At 51.8% G+C, this 19,777-nt stretch overlaps 1 protein-coding gene across 1 annotated transcript in view; it reads right to left on the bottom strand.

Annotated features, from left to right (window-relative positions):
• Positions 1-539: 539 nt before the first annotated feature.
• The window catches only part of LZTS1 (leucine zipper tumor suppressor 1), a 56,224-nt gene continuing 36,986 nt past the window's right edge, over positions 540-19,777 (bottom strand). Inside the window, 4 exon segments of the mRNA XM_004479965.5 lie at positions 540-4,294; positions 6,880-7,683; positions 8,940-9,292; positions 9,295-9,417. Coding sequence (XP_004480022.3) covers positions 3,641-4,294; positions 6,880-7,683; positions 8,940-9,292; positions 9,295-9,382 — 1,899 coding nt within the window. The 5' untranslated portion in view covers positions 9,383-9,417 and the 3' untranslated portion in view covers positions 540-3,640.

Below are 19,777 nucleotides of genomic sequence, written 5' to 3' on the forward strand. Positions count from 1 at the left end.
CCAAAGCAGTAGGTAATGCTTGTCGATGGTGAACGAGACAGGCTGGCACCGGGAAGGCTGGACAGATGGCCGTTGTGGTGACCACACCTTCCCAGCTAGCAGCCCCTGGGTTGGTGACAATAGCCACTGTGGTCTCCTGCCAAAGAGGCCATATGCAATAGACCCGGGAGCTGGCTGCGGAGGTGGGCAGCTGGTGGAGGGAGCAGGAGGGGCTGGGGGTCTAGGGAATGGCATTCTATTTTGGAGAGGACCCTTCTGTATTTTCAGAGGCACTTGCCTCTTGCTCTCCTTTCCCTTTTTCCAGGTTAGGCCAGGACCTTCCAAAAGTCCCCAGGTGGGCAAATGGCTGGGACCAGCTTTAAGTCTGTCCGACCCCAAGGTGCACGCTTTTACCACCTTTCCCTAGCCCTGTCCAGCCCTCCTGTGCTGGGGGAAAGGAGCATCACTCTTCTCGTCCCCAATGGAGAGGTGCCAGGGAGCTGCCACACCACAGGGAGGAGGACGTAGGTGGCCCGGGTGGACAGAAATGGCTACGGAAGGCATGAGAAATAGCACTCTTTATTCATAAATAAAAACATAAAATTCGCAGAAATAGTTTACATGGCCAGAAAATGACATCGAAAATAAAACGAAGCCCATCGAAAGCAAGCCGAACCACAACCAAAAACGACCAAGAGAAAAATACCTATGTACAGATTCTTCCAAGTGCCAGTTCATCCAGAGCCAGCCTCTGCTGGAGGTGCCAGCTCAGCCCGCGAATGCGGCAGCACAAAGACAAACCGCAGAGGAGGTGAGGAGGCGCCTCCGGGCTGGGGTGGGCACGGCCTCCCAACCTTGCAGCACCAGGGCCCCAGGGATTCCCCCCCCCCCCTTCCCCCAAACTGCCCCTCCAATAGCTCAGCCTGGAGGACCCTTGGGCAATGATCTGGGGGCAGAGAAGGAGCTCAGGGAGTATCTGGGCATCAGGCTTGTCAGCCCCCACCTGGAGCTCAGCAGAGTGAGGGTCCTCCAGGCCCCCGCGGGAGCTCAGGGTCCTCCTTGGAGGCAGAGGGCACCTGGCAGGAGCTCACCCGAAGGAGGCAGCACGCAAAGTCTGTTCAGTCCATTTCCAAGGAGGTCACAGTCCCAAGTGGGGGAGATGGTAGCTAGCAGGTGCTTGCTCTTTGCAGGGAGAGGGCTCACTTTCAGACCAGAGGGTGGCTCTGACAGCATGACCTGTCGGCAGGGGCAGCGGTGCTTGAAGGGAAGGGCTGGTGCTTGAAGGGAAGGGCCCTGAGCTCACGCGGGCAAAGCTCCGAGGTTGGCATCTGCCCGCCCTCCCCAGTCTCCACGCAGCCACTGCCATCCAAAACCCCCTTAAGGGGAGGCTGCGTTTGGCACAGTCCACGGATCATGAGGACGCGTTTCGAAGGGGGACGGGTGGACGGCCACGTGGAGGTCGCTATGTTACAGGCCAGCGGTGCCCTCTCGGGCCCTTTGAGCCACCCTGGGGCCTTGTGCCTGCGGTAGCCCAAGGAGAGCACCTGCCACCTGGGGTCCCAGGCAAGACCTGGGGCAGGGTCCCTGTGCGTGGAGGGTGGAGTCACCCGCCACGGGGGGGCCCCGCTTTGGGCTAGAGCTGCCCTTCCCGGGGCCCAGCACCCACCTCTTCTCAGGGCAGGTCGCGCAGGCAGAGCAGTGGGCTTTTGGCCGCACTTCCCTGGGGGCTTTCCAGCCTGGGGAGGGGAAGCCAGCCCCCTTCTCTGACCCTGTGGACTGGACAGGACCCCAACAAGGCACGGGCTGGTGAGAAGTGAAGACACGGGCCGGGAACCAGGAACGGGGGGGGGGGGGGTGGTCTTTGACTTGGTGGGAGCAGCGCAGGGAGGGAAATGCCCAGCAGGCAGGGTCAGGGGCAGCCTTTTGGCCTGTCCTTTCTAGGTTTAAATGTAGCACTGACTCAACATTCCAGAAAACCACCTGTCAAGTGAGAGCAGCAGGGCAGGTGCACTTGACCCCAGGGACCAGAAGGCAGAGCCAACCACACGCACGCTGGCCCTGTCCGCAGCCCAGGCTCAGGGCAGGGCTGCGAGGGGGACTCGAGGGGGGGCCAGGGGACAAGAGGCACCTCCCACCCCTCTCCCTCGGAGAAAGCAGAGGGCAAACTGGTCTGGGCTTGGGCTAGGAGCGCAGGCTCCTTCCTCAGCCCGCCCACCGCGGCGCGCCCCTGTGGGCAGACGCGCCGCGCAGGGACGCAGCCAGGGCTGGCTGCCTTAAGAACAGCAGCTGTGGCTGGAGTCAAAAATAGCACACGGAACAGCCTGTCTGCCTGCTCGATCTGGCTCACTTCTGAAAAGACCAGAAAGAAAGGGAAAAAAAAAGTGAAAAAAGCAAGAAGAATGTTCCTGGAACCAAGCCACCGAGACGCTCTACCTTCCCCGGCCCTGCACATCCTCAGAAGAGAATCCCTCCGTCTCCCCCAGGCCCCGACTTGGACCCAAGAAAGGCGCAGCCCTCTGGGTTCCCGTGGGGTGAAGCAGGGAAGGGAGGGCAGCTCAGAAGGGGGCGTTTGTGGGCCCCTCTGTAAAGACTCTCGTTGGAACTTGGCGCTGAAGATGTTCTGCAGGTACCAGGCTGGGGCGCGGGGGACAGGCGTGCCACTGAATGGGGCCACAAGCGAAGGACCCCACTGGCGCCATCCCATGGATGGGGGCTACCCCGGGAGGCAAAGAGAGACCTGATTCCGGGGAAGGGAAAAACCGAGCAGCCGCTGGCTGGCTTTGAACCGAGCAGGGAAGTCCCTGTCTCAATGAGGAATCATCCGGGGGCTCTCCAGGGGACCCGGGGGAAGCCACATGGCTCCGCGCCATGCAGCCTTTGATCATCCCGGCATCTGCTTCAGGCCCCAGTGTCTCTGGCTTTAAGGGGACTGGTCCAGAGGCTGCTCCTCTCCAGGGCGCCAGGCTTGGCGCAGAAGCGGGACCCCAGGGGCAAGCAGTCCCGCCGCTGCACCTCAGGACTTAGCATCTCCCTCCAACTCTCCTGGGCTGCCCCCTCGGTCCCCTTCCTCCTGAGGCTTGCCGGGGTGGGGGCTAAGCCAGGCTCTCCCCGCCCCACTCCATCCCCTCCGGCTCCGTGGCCAGGGGAAAAGAGCTCCGGGTCTGGCCGGGCCAGATTCCAAGGCTTCCGGTGAGGAATGGCTTCCATCTACATCCAAGGCTTCCCGACGGGCATGTCCAGGGGAGAAAAGAGGTGTTGGGAAGAGAGGCGGAAGGGAGCGTCTGTCCTTGGGGGGGCTCTACAGAGTTCAAGGCCATCGACACCTGCCTGGGGTGGGGGGCACCGCTGTTCCAATTGGCTCCCGCCAGCTCCCCAAGCACCTAAAGCCAAGCAGGCAATCCCTGTGCCCCACATCTTGGGAGAAGCCAGTGGAGGCAGAGCTCTCGTCCAGGATGGATTTCAGGAATGGTGAGCACTGGGGCACCGGCAGGGAGAGTCGCGGTCATCTCGGACCCCTCCCTCCCACTCGAGGCGCTCAAGTCTGTGGCTGGGTGTTGGCTTCTCGCAGAGCAGGGGGACGGGGAGGGGTAACCACCACAAACCAGGCTCACCAGCCCTGCCTCCCTGTGCCAGGACCCCAGCCCTCCTCCCGGCAGCCCCCCTAGATCTCAGTGGCTATGATGTCCTCGTAGGGGATGTCGGCCCCTTCGAGGTCAATCTCGAGAGGCTCTCCCGCCCCCTCCCCCCGCGCCAGCTGCTGCAGGGCCTTCTCCAGGCGCTGGTTCCGCTGGTACATGGCCAGGTAGCTCTGCTGCAGCTGCTTCTGGTACTGGATCACCTTCTCCTTCTCCTCCTTCCACACCAGCCGCTCGTGCTGGAAGCCGGAGGACATCTGGTCGTGCCCTTGCCGCTCCTCCCGCAGCTCGGCCCGGAGCCGCTCCAGCTCCCGCTGCAGGGCGGGGATGTCCTCCGAGAAGGTGGGCCCGGGCCCCAGGGCGGCCCCGTCCCGCTGCAGGGCGGCCTGGGCCCGCAGCTCCAGCAGCTCCTGTTCCAGGAGGTTCACCTTCTCGCGCAGCAGCTCCGACTCGTTCTTCTTGCGCTGCAGCTCGTTCTCGCAGACCTCCAGCTCCAGGCCCTTGGTGCGCAGCGCGCTCTCCAGGTCCTGCGTCCTCAGCTCCATGCCCTCCAGCTTGCCCCGGGTGTCCTTCAGCTGGGCCTTCAGGCTGAGGATCTCGCTGGCCTTGGCATTGACCTCCGTCTGGGACTCCTTCAGCTGCTGCTTCAGGAGGGAGATCTCGCCGGACTTTTGGCACACCTGCCAGAGGCAAGAAGAGAGAATGCCAAGGGATAAGTGTCCTCGACCCAGGGCGAGTGACATCTTAGCTGCATAAGAGAATTAAAGTAGACTTGAGATGCTGTCTTAGCAAGAAGTCCCAAGTGAGGAGGTATAGAAGATGCCGGAAGGTCAAACCCCTCTTCAGCACCCCTTTCATTCTCCAGTCCACCTTGGTCCACTGCTGGCCTGCCTCATCTCTGATTCAGAGTCTAAAGCTCAATTTGTATCCAAACCCAGGACTGTGCACTCTCCGTGGTCAAGAGTGTCATCGTCCCACTGCCTGTGGCTCCACTGTCCAGTAGAGCTGATTTGTGCCTGGATTTCTAGCACCCATATTTATGCCCCAGCCTTTTGACTTTACCCCTCCACACCCAGCTTTCCTCTCTTCATGGGGTTACAGACGGTATTCACATACTCACACTCTATTACTAACCCATGCCTCAGAGGCAGTGCCCCATAAATACCTGCCGAAGGACGAAAGAGCGTATCCTTCCCTGGCCCCACACCTCGACCGTGTCTCCTACTCATTCAAATTTGGCTGAGAGCAGAGACGAAAACCAAAGCACCGAGGAAGACCCACATGCCTCTGGGGTCTTGGTCACCTGGGGTCGCAGGTGGGTCACAAGAAGACCCGCGCCACTCCAGCTGGCTGTGTCTCAAGAGCATCTGCCGTTGTCTCAGGATGAAGGTGGCCAGAGTGAAGGCCAGCGCTTGGCCTCCTCCAGGGCAGACTCTGGGGACAAGGCGGGAGGCTGCCTTCACACCCCCTCACGTCCCCTCTCGCATTAGAAACTCCCCGTCTCCCATGGACCACCAGGGGAACACTGCCCAGTCCTAGAGAAGACCCAGCGCCACCCAAGAGGCTCAGCTGGGAAATGGAGAATGCGGTCCCAAGCCCCAGCCTGGGTTTACTCCACGTGGGGAACAGCAGAGTCATGGTTGAGGCACAGGTTCCCAAGGAGACTCCTGAGTCGGACTCCTGGTCACACCATGTAGGGTCTGAGTGAGCTCGGAATATATCAGCACGGTGGCAATGCGGTGTTGATTAAGAAGGTGGACGCCGAGGCCAAAGCATTGGGACCTAAGCCTGACTCTTGATACTTAATATGTGGTGGCCTTGGACAAGTCACTTAACCACGTTTTGGCGATGATAACCTCTCTGTGCCTCAGTTTCCTTAACTTTAAATTGAGGCTTAGTAGCAGTGACTATTCCAGAGGGTTGTTGTAAGGGTTCAGTGAGAGAACCCGGGGCCTAGACTTCATAAACACTCTATAAATTACCGTTTTTGATAGATATGCTTATAACATACTTATAATTAGACACAATCATTATCACTCATTGTTAATATTATCTATAATAATACTGCCTGACTGGACAAGCTGGGAATGGGGTCACAGCAATATCCAGTTGACTTCCAGGTTGGATGAATAAAGGCAGCCACCTAACACCAGATGCCCCTGACACGTCCCCATGCCCAGGCTAAGAAACATCCAGAGGGTGGGCTGTGTCAACATCGAGAAAAAAGCAGGGCCCTGCCCCACGGCTGATGTACTTTTCTCTGTGGGAAACCTGGCAAAACTGGAGAGGACCCTCCCTTCCTCACCTGTCCGCCCCTTCCACACACAGGATCTTCTCTGCCCCTAAAAACACCCCTACGCCTTACACCCAGGCAAGCACAGGAAGCACCAGTGCAAACAAGTGTGCTGTGCTACTAAGGGTCAACCCCACCCACCTGGGGGCAGTGGGTGCTGGTCCAGGCAGGCCCTGAGGCAGAGGGCTGGACACAATGACCCCTCATCTCCTTCCCAGGGTAGGAGTCTCGGATCGGGGTCTATAACAGAGCTGCCAGCGTGTCCTTACTTTTCCCTTCCCATACCCCAAGGGTCCTCCAGGTGGGAGAAGCTTCTTTCCAGCTAGCAGGATGTGGGGGTGACACTGGTTCTTCAGCAAGGCCTGGGCAAGATGTCTCTTTTCTAGGTGTGTCTAAGTCTGCACGTGCCTATGTGAGACCCTCTAGCCTCCATGTTTCCATCTCGGCCCACCAGAGAGAAGCTTCCACTAATGCTTCTGCAGGGAGTGGCCAATTCCGAAACTGAGATCTGTCTCTTATGGGGCCACCTTACTAGTGTGGGGCTCACTTTCTTCAATCCCACCCTCTCACTTGGGCTCTTGGGCCTACACAAGCTCAGATCTGGCTCGTGCTTCCTTTGAGCCTCCTGTAAGCAGAGGCAGTGAGGCTGGCTCTTGGAGAGCTCAGCTAAGTTTGTGCCTCTCCATCCTAGCTTCTCAGCCAATAGCTGGGTTGGTAAGTTCAATTCTGGGGGCCACAGAGGGTGAGGATGGAGGGCAAGTAGGAAGCCCCTGCATGACTTCAAGACAAAAACGCATCCCCCCACGTGGTTTACCAGGAGGCCCTGGTATATGGCCCTTTCTTTGGGTCAGCCAGTGGGCACTGTAGTCCAGTTGGCCTGAGCAGCATGCCTCCACACACCATTGGCCAGAATCTGAATTCTGGCCCCAAACACTTGTCCCCCCAAGCCCACCACCACCAGGCAGGCCTCACCTCCCACTGGGTCTCCTCCAGAGCAGGGACAAAGTTGGTCTTCTCCTTCTCGTAGGACCTCAGCTTGGTCTCCAGCAGGTCCTGCTCCTTCATGAGGCTCTCGAGCTCCTGCCGGAGCTGCCGCTTCTCTTGCTGAAGCTGGAGCACCTGGAGGTGCAGCACCTGCTGGGCACGCTGGCTCTTCTGCGAAGCCGGCTTCAGCTTGCCGCCGCCCTTCTGCTCCAGGCTCTCCAGCTCGTCCCTGCAGCGCCGCTGCCGCTCCTCGTAGGCCTGGCTGGAGGCCAGCTCCTTCTCCTCGAAGCTGCGCTGAAGCTTCTGGAGCTTGCCCTCCCTCTCCAGCAGCTTCTGCTCCAGTTCCTGGATGCTGCACTCGTCCGTGGAGATGGGGGAGCGGACGCACGCGGGGCCCTTGTCCGCCTTGCTCGGGTGGCCCAGCTTGCTACCCCCGTCGGAGAAAGACAGAGCCTTCAGGCTCATCATGTTGCTGTCCTGGAGGACGGTGCCCTGGGTGATGTTGTGCGCTGAGCCCCCGAAACGGCTGGTGGGCCCCACGGGCGTGACCAGCGGGTCCAGCTGGTAGCTGCTGCTGGTGCTGTGTGTGGGCAGGCTGGACATGGAGTTCCGGCCCGAGTCAGACAGTGCCCCGGAGCACAGGCTGGGCTTCAGCTCCTGCTCTCTGGGCTTGTCCGGAGGCACAGGGTGCAGCTGGTGGCTGGCGCTGTCGGGAGAGTTGCGGAGGATGGCTCCGGATCGCGGCAGCACGGGCTTGAAGGCCGTGGGTCTCACCGCCCCCTTCTCCGAGCCCTGGGGAGGGAGGAGAAGAATCACACTGACCCCGGCGTCTCCCCTCAACACGCGTCCCATCTGCCTCCCCACACAGAAAGCTCCCTGGCTTGCCAGGCCTGCCCACTGGCCTCCGCAAGCCAGACCTGAGCACACACTGGCCTCTTCGCCCCCTTCTTGGCCGGGAGCTGTAGCAGCCTAAGGTGGTGACTCTCTCCGAGAAGGAGAAAAGCCCCTGTATCTGGGGCAGTAGGAAATACCAACCAGTGTCTGGCTTGCCCCAGTGTCCAGAAGGAAACACCATTCCACGGTTCCCTGGCCGGGCTTCCGGCTCTGGGCTTCTGTGCGGGGTGCAGTCAGGGCATGGGGCTGGAGCCGGGAGGTCCAGAGTTTAGTCCAGACCAGGGGGTGCCCCTGGTAGAGGCTCTTCCCTCTTTTCTTTTTCACTGCCTCTTTCAGTAAGCCAGGAATCAGAACACTGACCCTGGGCTCCTCACCGGACTGGGAGGAACACGTGAAGTAACAAAATATAAAACTGTTATTTTCGTTGGCAGATTATTTTGCAGTTTCCAGGACACTTTATTTTGCAAAGCCTAAAACTCTATTCAAACATCCAGGGCTGTTTTCCTAGTATATCAAGGCCATCAATTCAGTCCCCTGGGAAGTGGGGGTGGGAACTGAATAGGAAAATTGTTTCCAGTGTCCTGAGCCCTCGAGCTGGTATGACAGCCTGATTTTCAGTGCCTACGACACCTTTGCCTCATCCCTGCTAAAGTACTAATGATAACAAACTCACTCCTTATCCAGCCTGAGATGCTTCTGGGCTAAGCTTGAGTGAGGAGCTCACTGCACAACCTCAGCAGATAGTGAGGAAAAGACTCCAGCTCCCAGGGGTGGAGGGATGCAGAGTCTGCTACAGAGGGTAGTGGCCAAGGCTTCCCAAACGTACTCTCCATCTTCTTGTACAGGCGACACAGAACTCCCTATCCTCCTCACATGTTTGACGATGATGCTGTTTGTCTGGTCTTGGCAATCAGTTATATCCCCGTAGAGTTAAGGAAAGAAGGCTTTTATTTCCCTTTTTCTCTTTGCACAAGGGCTGACCAAGACTTCTAGCTTAGTGCTTGCCCAATGCAGTAATTCCCTAGTTCGACATTTGTTCTTGTGTCTTTGGAGATCTAAACATTTAGACTACCCCATCCCCTGCTCTCTACCCTCATTCTACTTCTCTCCTGCCTTTTTAACCCTGCTTCCCCTTGCCAGGGACCCCTACTTACCATTTCTAGCTGACTGGAGAAGGGCATGAGCTTGGGTGGGGTGGATGAGCCGAAGTCCACCCCGGCCTGGCACCCTATGTCCCCACTGGACAGGGCAGTGTAGTCTGGGTGGTGGGAGCCCCGGGCCTTCTGGCTGACCTTGATGTAGAAGAAGTCCTCACTCTTGCCCATTTTGGAGCTGGACTTGCCATGGCTTGAGTCTTGGGAAAAGCCAAACCTCAGCAGCCCATCTGAATACCGATTGAGCTTCTTGAGGTGGGAGGACTTGCGCAGCTTGTATTGGGAGGCCCGGCAGTGCTTGCTGTGGAAGCTATGGCCAGAGATGAGGCTGCTGACACTGCCCATGGTGACTGCGGACCGAGCACAGGCAGGTGCAGGGAGCCAATATGGCTTGGCTGTGGCAGTGAGGGGCAGTCCTGTCTCCACAAGAGGACTGCAGTCATCGCAAAAGCCTCAGCAAACTGGGGAGACCATACACCTGGAACAGAAACAAGGCAGAAGTCAGACTGGGAAGGGGCCAGTCACAGTGCAGTCCTCAGTAGTGACTGAAGGACTTGTTCTGTCGGCTACATGCCACAAGCCCATCTGAATCTCTGCTATCAGGCATGCCATTCATTCTTCTTCTCTCTACTAACTCAGCAAACATTCACTGGGCACCTACTTCAAGTTAAACTCTATTCTAAGCACTGACGGTATAACAGTGAACAAAACAGGAATAGTCCCTTGCACTAATGGCATTTACATTTAGTGTAGTGTGGACAGATGATAAACAAATAAACGTATCAAGTGATAAATATGCTGTGGGGGAAAGCAGAGTAAAATGGGTAGAGTTATGCAAGGTAGTTATTTTATATAAGATGGTCAAAGGTGGCCTCCTTGTTAAGGTATCATTTAAAGAGACCTCAAGCAAAGGTGGGAGCAAACCATATGGAAATCTGGGAAGAGAGAGCTTACCAGAAGAGGCCCCAAGTGCAAAGGCCCTGAGTTCCTGTAGTGTCAGGGGACTGACATATGTGAGACCAGCAAGGATACATCTGGCTAGAGGGCAGTTGGTGAGAGGGGTGTGGGAGAAATAGAAGTGAGAGGGATAACAGGCGCCTACAATGTGGAGCCTGGTTGGCCGAGAGGACTTTCCTTTTACTCTGAGATGAGGAACAACTGGACGGCTTTGAGCAGATAATGACTTGAACTGACTTACGTTGTGCGTGTGGAACGTCACTCTGGCTGCTAGGTAGAGAAGAGACTGTTGAGGGGCCAGGTTGGAAGTGGTGGGCCAGTTATGTTAGGTGAGTGACTAATATAACTGGGCCAGAGTGGTAGCTGTGGATGTGGTTAAAATCAATGAAATTTTAGACATCTTTTTTTTTTTTTAGGTGGTATGGAGGATTGAATCTGGGACCTTGCACATGTGAAGCAGATGCCCAACCACTGAGCTATACCTGCTCCCTTAGATACAATTTTGAGGGAGCATTGAGAGGATTCACAACAGGACCACATGTAGGCATTGAGAGAAAGAGAAGTCAAGGTTGACTCCAGTGTTTTTGACTGAGCAACCGTGAAGACAATTGCTACTTATTGTTATTCAAAAGACCATCAAAAGAGTCAGTTTAGGGTAGGGTGGGTGTGGTTAGAGAAAATGAGTTTGGTTTAAGACACGTTAAGTTTTCAAAGCCTCCTAGAAATCCCAGGAGAGCTGTAGATCAGGCAGTAAGGATGTCAGGGCAGTAGTCAGGGCTGCAGATTTACATGTAAGACTTATTAATGTTTAGATGATGTCACTAAAGGAGTAAATGCAAGTACTCAAGAGAAGATGTTTGAGGATGAGTTCATGGGTCACTCAAACATCAGGAGTTAAGAAAGGTGAGGAGAAATGAGTCAAGGAAACCAAGAAGGCTTGGACAGTGACAGAGGCAACCTAAGAAATCCAAGTAAAGAAATTGTTTCATAAGGATGGTGGCAAATGCTGCTGGTATGTAAGTATGACGGTGACTGGGAATTGGTCAATGGATTTGGCCATGGGGAGGCGAATGGTGACCTTTGCAAGAGCAGTTTAGGTGGAGTGGTGGGGATAAGGGCCTGATTGGAGAAGACCCTGAGAAGAAGAGGAGCCAGAGCAATTAGGCAAGAAAAAGAAATAAAAGGCACCAAAATTGGACAGGGCAAAGCAACATTTTCCCTATTTGCAGATGACATAATCCTGTATATAGAAAATCCTCCCAAAAAACCACAGCAAAACTACTAGAGTTAATAAACGAACTCAGCAAAGGTGTGGGATACAGTATCAAGATGCAAAAATTAGTGGGGTTTCTATGCACTGGTCATGTGCAATCTGAAGCAGAAATCAAGACAAAAATTCCACTTACAATGGCAACAAAAAGAATCAATATCTGGGAGTAAATTTAACCAAAGATGTAAAGGACAAAAACATTGCCAAAAGAAATTTTAAGAGATCTAAATAAATGAAAGGACATTCAGTGTTCATGGATTAGAAGCCTAATTATTAATGTCAATTTTACCCAAAGTGATGTACAGATTCATCACAATCCCAATTAAAATCCCAATAGCCTTCTTTGCAGAAATGGAAAAGGCAATCAATAATCAAATTCATGTGGAAGGATAAGGGGTCCTGAATAGTCAAAACCATATTGAATAAGGAAAACAAACCTGGAGCATTCACACTTCCCAATTTTAAAACTTATTACAAAGCTACAGTAATCAAAACAGCGTGGTACTAGCACAAGAGGACACACACACACATACACACACACATCAATGGAACTGAACTGAGAGTTCAGAAATAAACTCTCACATCTATGGTCAAATGATTTTTTCACAAGGGTTCCAAGCCAACTCAACGGTGAAAAAAAAGTCTCTTCAACAAATGGATATCCATATGCAAAAAAATGAAAGTAGACTCCTAATTCATACCATATGGAAAAATAAACTGAAAAATGGATGGACCTAAATATAAGAACCAAAACTATAAAACTCCTAGAAGAAAACAGGCAAACGTCTTCAGGATGTTTTATTAGGCAATGGTTTCTTAGACCTCCCACCAAAAGCATGAATAACAAGAGAAAAAACAGATAAATGGAACTTCACTAAAATTAAAAACTTTTGTGCATTAAAGGACATTATCAAGAAAGTGAAAAGACAACCTTCAGAATGGGAGAAAATATTTGAAAACCATATATTTGATAAGATACCCAGAATATATCAAAGACTCCTGCAACTCAACAACAAAAAGACAAAAAACCCAATTTTAAAAATGAGCAAAGGACTTGAATAGACAAGTCTTCAAAGAAGAGGTGCAAATGGTCAATAAGCACATGAAAAGATGCTCAACATCATTAGCCTTTGGGGGAATGCAAATAAAAACCACAAAGAAATACACTTCACACCCATTAGAATGCCTACTATTTAAAAATAATAATAAGTGTTGGCAAAGATATGGAAAAAGAGGAACCCTTGTACATTGTTGGTGGGAATATAACATGTTGCAGCCACTGTGGACAACAGTTAGCGGTTCCTCAGAAAGTTAAATATAGAATTACCATATGACTCAGCAACCCCACTTCTAGGTATGTACCCAAAAGAATTAAATGCCAGGACTCAAACAGATATTTGCACACCAGTGTTCATAGCAGCATTACTCACAATTGCACAGAAGTGACAGGAGCCCAAATGTCCATCAACAGAAGTTTGGATTAACAAAATATATATATATATATACAATGGAATAATATTCGGCCATAAAAAGGAGTGAAGTTCTGATACATATGACAACATGGATGAGCCTTGAAGACATGTTGAGTGAAATCAGTCAGACACAGAAGGACAGGAATTGTTTGATCTCACTTATATGAAATAATCAGATGATGCAAATTCATAGAGTCAGAAAGTAGAACACAGGTTACCAGGGGCCGGGATGGAGGATGGGAAGTTAGTGCTCAATTGGTACAGAGTTTCTGTTTGGGGTGATAGAAAAGTTTTGGTAATGGTGATGGTAGCACAATATTGTGAATGCATTTAACACCACTGAACTGCATACTTGAAAGTAGCTAACGGGTTAATGTAGGTTGTATATACGCCACCAGTCTAGAGTTGTACAACACAGGGAGTGAACCTCTTTGTAAATTAGGGACTATAGTTAATAATGGAAGTATAATATTGTCTTTATCAACTTTAACAAAGGTACCACACTAACATAAAATGTTAAAAATAAAAAACAGAGAAAACTGCACATTGGGGGGGTTAGAGGGGAACTTTGTAATTTCTGCATGATTTTTTTGTAAACCGACAAAAGATATAATGAAATAAATTAAATTAAAAGTGAGTGAGAGAGGGAGGCAATAACTGTACCCTTCCAAGTTGAGAATTACCTCACAGACTTGGTTTGGATTCGCAGTTGTACCACTTACCAGCTATGATATCTGAGGCCAACTATTTAATATCTTTAAACTTCAGTGTTGCCAAAAAAAAAAAAAAAAAAAAAATCTAAGACAAACTTTAAATACAAATTTTTAAAAAATGAAAAAGATTTCATCTTATAATCAATGCTTAAAGCAAGAGGAACCACCTTTCCAGAAACCAGGGGAATAAATTGGAGTGGCGTTGCCTGTACATGTGCAGATTTAGGCACCTCTCCAAGCACAGGTCACGCGTTTTCAAAGGCAGAGAAGCATTATGATTGTCATGCATCCTGAAGGAGTATTTCTCAGTCAGTCAAAAGATAAATGATCCAATTAAGGGGGAAAAACTACAAGTTTAATAAAGTAGGAAGCCTGCTTTCTTTGTTCTACTCTAAATTATTCTGTCAATCCTAAAGGGGCTGGGAAGTCCCAGGTGGGTTATGGAGAGCTGCATCTGCACAGCCTAGGGGGAGCCGGAGATTGTTCCACCCTGAATAGAAATGCTTGGATTCAAACCCCTGTTATTATCCTGAAGCAAAAAGTAGTGATTCTATGAATAAATGTTTTATGTTCCATTAGGAAAAACACAACAAAGCATCATGGTGTAACTTTGCTGCATGTTTTTATGGGGAAAGCTTTTATTAAATTGGTGGCCCTTGAGAATCAAGGAGATACAATAAAATCTACGTCATAGTGAAGCAGGCTAGTTAGGGAATCAAAAGACAGATCTGGAACCTGGCAAGAAGTCCATATGTCCTTCAGTACCCCCAAGGTGGCTGCTGGAAGACCCTCCAGAGAAATCCAATTTGGAATGAGATTTCCTCCGGAAACAAGGAGAAGCTCCAGATATTCTCCAGGGGCCTTATCATTGGGCCCTCCTGGGGGATTGATGGGTGGGGTAACCAATCAAAGCAGCAAACAGCTGGAACTCCTCCTGTGCCGTTAGTAAAGGGGCAGAATAACGAATGGTTTAAAAAGCAAGCACATCACCCAGGACAACTAACAAGGAGGTGAGGATGGACAACCACCATATCAAGGAACCAAGAGAGTCTGCAACTACAAGCCAGAGAGTTCCATCAGCCATAAGGAATCGAAGTCCCCTCTTCAATTAGAAGAATCCTCAGGACTGGGGAATGAAATATGGACTAGAGTAGACTTACTGGTATTCTGCTATAGACGTACTGTGATTCTAGCAATGGAAGAACTGTTATCATTGATGTGGCAGGGATCACTGGAGATGCTGAAAGGCAGGGAGAGGGAAAAGAGGTGTAATATGGGGGCATTTTCAGGACTCGGGACTGTCCTGAATGACACTGCAATCACAGATACAGGCCATTATATATCCTACCATAACCTACAGAATTGAGTGGGAGAAAGTGTAAACTACAAAGTAAACTATAATCCATGCTTAGTGGCAATGCTCCAAAATGTGCTCATCAAATTGCAATGAAAGTACCACACTAATGAAAGAAGTTGTTAATGTGGGGAAAAGTGGGAGGTGTGGGGAGCGGGGAGTGGGGCATATGGGAATCCCTTATATTTTTTATATGTAACCGAAGTATCTTTAAAAAATAAATAAAAAGTGTATTTAAAAAAATGAAAAGCAAGTGTGAAGACCTCTTGCTCTCTCTTGCTCTCCCACCTTTGCCCTGTCCCAGTGCCTGAACTGGCTCTGGTCCATGTGCCTGTTCCTGCCCTCCGTGCCCTGCTCTCACCATTTCTCCCCTGCCATGGTCACCATGCAAGTAAAACATGGACATTTATAACAAATAATGGGGAACTGTAGTCTATAAATCAGCCCACTTGATCACTTTTCAGCCCCTTCCTCTATAACTGAGATCCATGATCTGTTGTTTTCTTCCATTTCTCTTCCCTCCCTACCTGAATAAACTACTGGTCTAACTAACCTGATGTGCTCTTGAAATTCATTTTCTGTAGCATAGTCAAGAACCTCGACAAAATCCAGCTACAATTAGGACCAGGAAGTATATGAAATATCAGTATAAGATACCAGGTATACCAGCTCTGGATGCTTACTGAATGCCTGCTATGCTGGAGGCACTCAGTGAGTTGTAGGCACTGTCAGTGTTATCTGTTCTTTCTATGATTATTATTGTCCTATTCAGAATTCATCAGACCTGTGCTAACCTCAATGCCCACGCCTCATTTTCCAGAACTACCTTCCAAATGCACGCTTGCTGCATCCTATTCCCCCAAGGCCCTACTCAGAGAACAGAGTTCCTCTGCTAATCTAATGGTTGATGAGGACAAAATTTGTCTTGTCTCTTGCTCAGCTGAGGCCTCCAGGTCCTCTGAGGCAAGAATTCCACTACTGCCCATATGCAGGGAAGCTATTTTTGGTCCAAAGACTCCCAGAGCTCTCCCGCTCCACTGCCATCTCCTCTCACCTGGAGCTTGCAACAGCCTCCCACCTTGTCTTTCCCCATAAGCATCTCAACTGCCAAGGTCATTGCACTCCCCTCATGAAAAGTCTTCAAGTCGTCCATTGTTCTCAGGGTAAAACACAGACTCCTTACCAGCCCTGCAAGCCCCTGGCAGGCTCCCACTTTTGCCCTCAGCTCCATTCTTAATTCACACCATTCTTCCCTTGCTGATATTCACAATTACAGCCACACTCACCTCTTAGGTTCACAGAACATAATAAGCCTTTTCTCACTTCAGAACTTTCACACCTGCCATGGCCTCAGCCTGGAATTCTCTGACCTTAGTTCTTTCCACAGATGCCTCAGATATCACCAGGGCAAGGTGGCTTTCTCTGGTTACTCTTGATAAAGTAATCTCCCTCATTACTTTCTATTATGTCGACCTGTTGATTTCCTTGATAACTTTTGCTTCAACCTGCAATATCTTATTTTTTAATGTAATTGTTTACTGAGTGTGTCTCCACCCGCATATATGCTCCATGAGCACAAAGACTTTGCCTGTAGCTACAGCTCATAGAACACAGAGGAGGAAAATGAAGACCAGACTCAGAGGATAAATGGCTTGGCCCATGACATCCAACTAAGTAAGTCAAGTGGGACTTGAACCTGGGCCCAAATTCCATGAGCTCCATGCTATATATAGCACACTGCATGGGATGGTATCTCCTTTTCACAGTTGGGGCTCAGAGATATTAGGGATCCTGTCCTGCAGGTGACAAAGAGAGTTTGTAGGATTTGGGGAGTGAAAGCCCAGAGAAGAAATGAAGGTCTGTGGGCTTTCTTTTGGGCAGAGGCCAACATGGCTCTAGGGGGACACCAGCTCCTTTACTGACCTGACCAGCAGTCTGGAACCTTTGCTATGCACGAGCAACGGGCTGGGCCCTAGAGCTTAGGGAGGGGAGGGAGAGAAATGGGACCCGGGAGCATAGGAGAGGATGGCCACCGTCAGTCCTTCTGGAGTGCCGTCCTGTCCCCTAGCCCTGGACAACCTGCTCCCACACCCTGAGTCTTGATACACAGAAGAGCTCTGAAGTTTGCGATGGTCCTGGGGTGCACAGCAAGCTCTGCTCATCACCTCCAGGTGTCCGGAGCTGTTCAATTTTCAGCTTGGAGAGGGCATCACGACAACCTGGCTGTGCTCCATCCTAGTTCCCAAACCCCAAGTCTTTCCTCCTACCCCCCCACCATCAGACTTGCCATCTCTGACCTCTTAGGAGGGGCATATTTTTATTCCAATGGCGAAAGAAATTGCCATTGTCCAGGAATACGTATTGGGGATGAAAACAAGCAATCATAGAGATCTGAGCTAACCAAAAAGGGGAAAGGAAGACGGAGGGCTGGAGGGGGAAAAATAAAGGAACCAAGCAATCTTAGAGCTGGATATCGCATCATAACCTTCTTCCCTGGGGCCTCCTACTGGGTTTTATAAATGCAGAAACCAGCTGGAATGAAGGAAAGAGAATGAGAGAAAGGCTGAGAAAAAGAGAAGAGGAGCCCAAAGTAGCTGGAGGAAAAGGACACCAGAAGCTAAGCTTCTCACCGTCACCAGCCCAGGCTCCTCTGCTCCTCCCTCTACCCTGCCCTCCCCTTCCCCCTCACGCCTCTCCTGCCCCACCCCCACCCCTCTACACCCCTGGGGCTGCTACCCCCAGGCCTGGGAAGGATGGGTGCTGTGGAGCGAAGCTCCCACTCCCAAGCAGCTTCCACCGCCCCTGGCAGGTAGGTGGGGAATGGGGTCCCAACACCTCGGCTGGCCCCTCCCTATCCTGCCCCCCCCATTCTGCACCCTTTCCTTTCCAAAGGAAACCGGAGCTCACGCCCAGGTGACAAATTCTTTCCGGAGGTACTTTTCTGGAATATGGAGATAGAGACAGTGGAGTTGAAAAGGAGTCGCACCGGTGAGCATACTACTCCTCCTTCCTTAGCAAACTAATTGTCTCTCTTCCCACGGGGGTGGGTTGGGGGGGGCAGGCGGAGCTGGGCCCATGCCCATGTCCTATCCAGCTGCATCTCCACCTCCCTCCTCCTGCCACCCAGGTCTGGAGGGGGCCGTGGAGAGGTCACCCACAGGTTCAGACACCACCCCCACCCTCCCACCCTGTCAAGTCCTCCAGCCTCACTCCCCCCTGCACCTCCCTCATTCCTCTTGGATCCCTCCTGGCAGAAGAGACGCATTGGCAGGCCAGGTGCCTGGGGGAGCAGTCACAGGTTCCAGGCCCCCCCTCCCCGCGCTGACCCCACCTGCCCTTGCCAGCCCCGCCTCGGTGGCAAGCGCGCCCATAGGTGCAGGGTGCAACGCTGCCAGAGCCCCCATGGGGGAAGGCGCTTGCCTGCTCCCTCCCCTCATCCTTCCCTCCAGCAGCCAGGGCTGAGCTGCCCACTTCCCAAACCCACGAGGTGGCCAAAGGGCCCACGCGGTAGGTCCTCAGTCACCGCTGGGCTGGCAGAACTGAAAGTACAGGAGACCCATGGTGCTGGAATTCCTTTGGTCATTGATTCAACAGATATCTTTTCAGCAACTGACCTTGACCAAGGGCTATGCCAAAATGCCAAGGAAATAGTGGAGAACAAGACATGGCTGGGACAGTAAGGGCATAGGAGTTAGATGGGGAGGACTGGTAGACCTGCGTGTCTGCTTCTTTCGACCGGGCGGCCAAGGAGGGCCTCTCTGAGAGGACGTTCGTGAGGAGTGAACCTGATGAAGGCTTTTGGTAGAACGGGTCTCTCAGAAAGAACAGCAAGTGCAAGGGCCCGGGGGTAGGAATGAGCTTGATGATTTTGCACAGTGGTTCTCAAGCTGGGGAGACTCCGCCCTCTAGGAGAGACTGGCAATGTCTGGAGATATTTTAGATGATCATGACTTAGGGGCTACTGGCATCGCATGTCCAGAGACCAGGGATGTCCCTAAACATCCTACAATGCCAAGGGCAGCCCCCTACAACATAGAATTACCTTCTCTGACGCGTCCAGGGTGCCACTGTCAAGAAATCCCCTTTTAGAGGAAGAGAAAGGAAATGTTTAGAACTTTGGTTCTGCCACACACTCAGTGTGGCTTTCAGCAAGCAACTTTACCTCTCCGTGCCTCAGTTTCCTCATTTGTCACATGAAGGTGACCATGACTGCCCTGCCGCATGATGAAGATGAAAGGACCTGAGGGCTTGAAAAGTGTTTTGAGAAATCACCAGGGTTGGTTATTGCCTCTACTATTTTTCACTCTCCTCCAGGACAGTTCTCTAAGCTGCTTGATCATGCACTAGACAGTTTCTTCGAGAAGCATTCCAGGGCTGCACTCCCAGAACAGAGCCTGGCCTGACCACGGGGAGCTCAGCGCCACCGCTTGCCCCAGGATTCCTTCGAACTTGGAGCAGAAAGAGACTGGGATAGGAAATGACCTCAAGCCCTCCCTGGGCTCAGTTTCCCACCACAACCCCAGGGGCTGGATTTATTTCAGTTATGTGAGACCTCCTGAGAACTTCAGGAGAGCTATCAGTGCCCTCCTCGGGGAAATGCTCCCCCTACGCCCCCACACTTCAGCCATGACTTCACAGGGTTTCCCGGCCCCTAGAGCCCATCTGTTGTCCCAGTTTAAAAATAATGCAACCTGCTCGGGGGGATCCGATGTGAACTTGAGGCGCAAATAACTTGGCGTCCTGGCTTGAGTCTTCTGTGGACCCGAGAAAATTGTTTTTAAGTGAATCCATCCCTGTGCATGGAAGCCTATTATATGTGGGGCCTTCGGGTTAGATTCAGTTAAGGGACCTTTTGATTAGATCGATTTTGATTAGATCGCTTCAGTTAAGGACCTCTGATTAGATTTCGGGGCCCAGGCTGGGTCCAAATCCTCTCAATGGAGTCCTATGTAAATGGAGGAGAAAGCAGAGAAAGAGAGCTGCTCTTTTACCCTGCCATGTGAGAGAGGACTCCAGGATCACAGATGACTGTTGAGAGAGATAGAAACCCCTCTGAAGAGGCCGAGCGAGGC

Source organism: Dasypus novemcinctus, chromosome 29 (assembly GCF_030445035.2).
Source record: "Dasypus novemcinctus isolate mDasNov1 chromosome 29, mDasNov1.1.hap2, whole genome shotgun sequence".
NCBI lineage: Eukaryota > Metazoa > Chordata > Mammalia > Cingulata > Dasypodidae > Dasypus > Dasypus novemcinctus.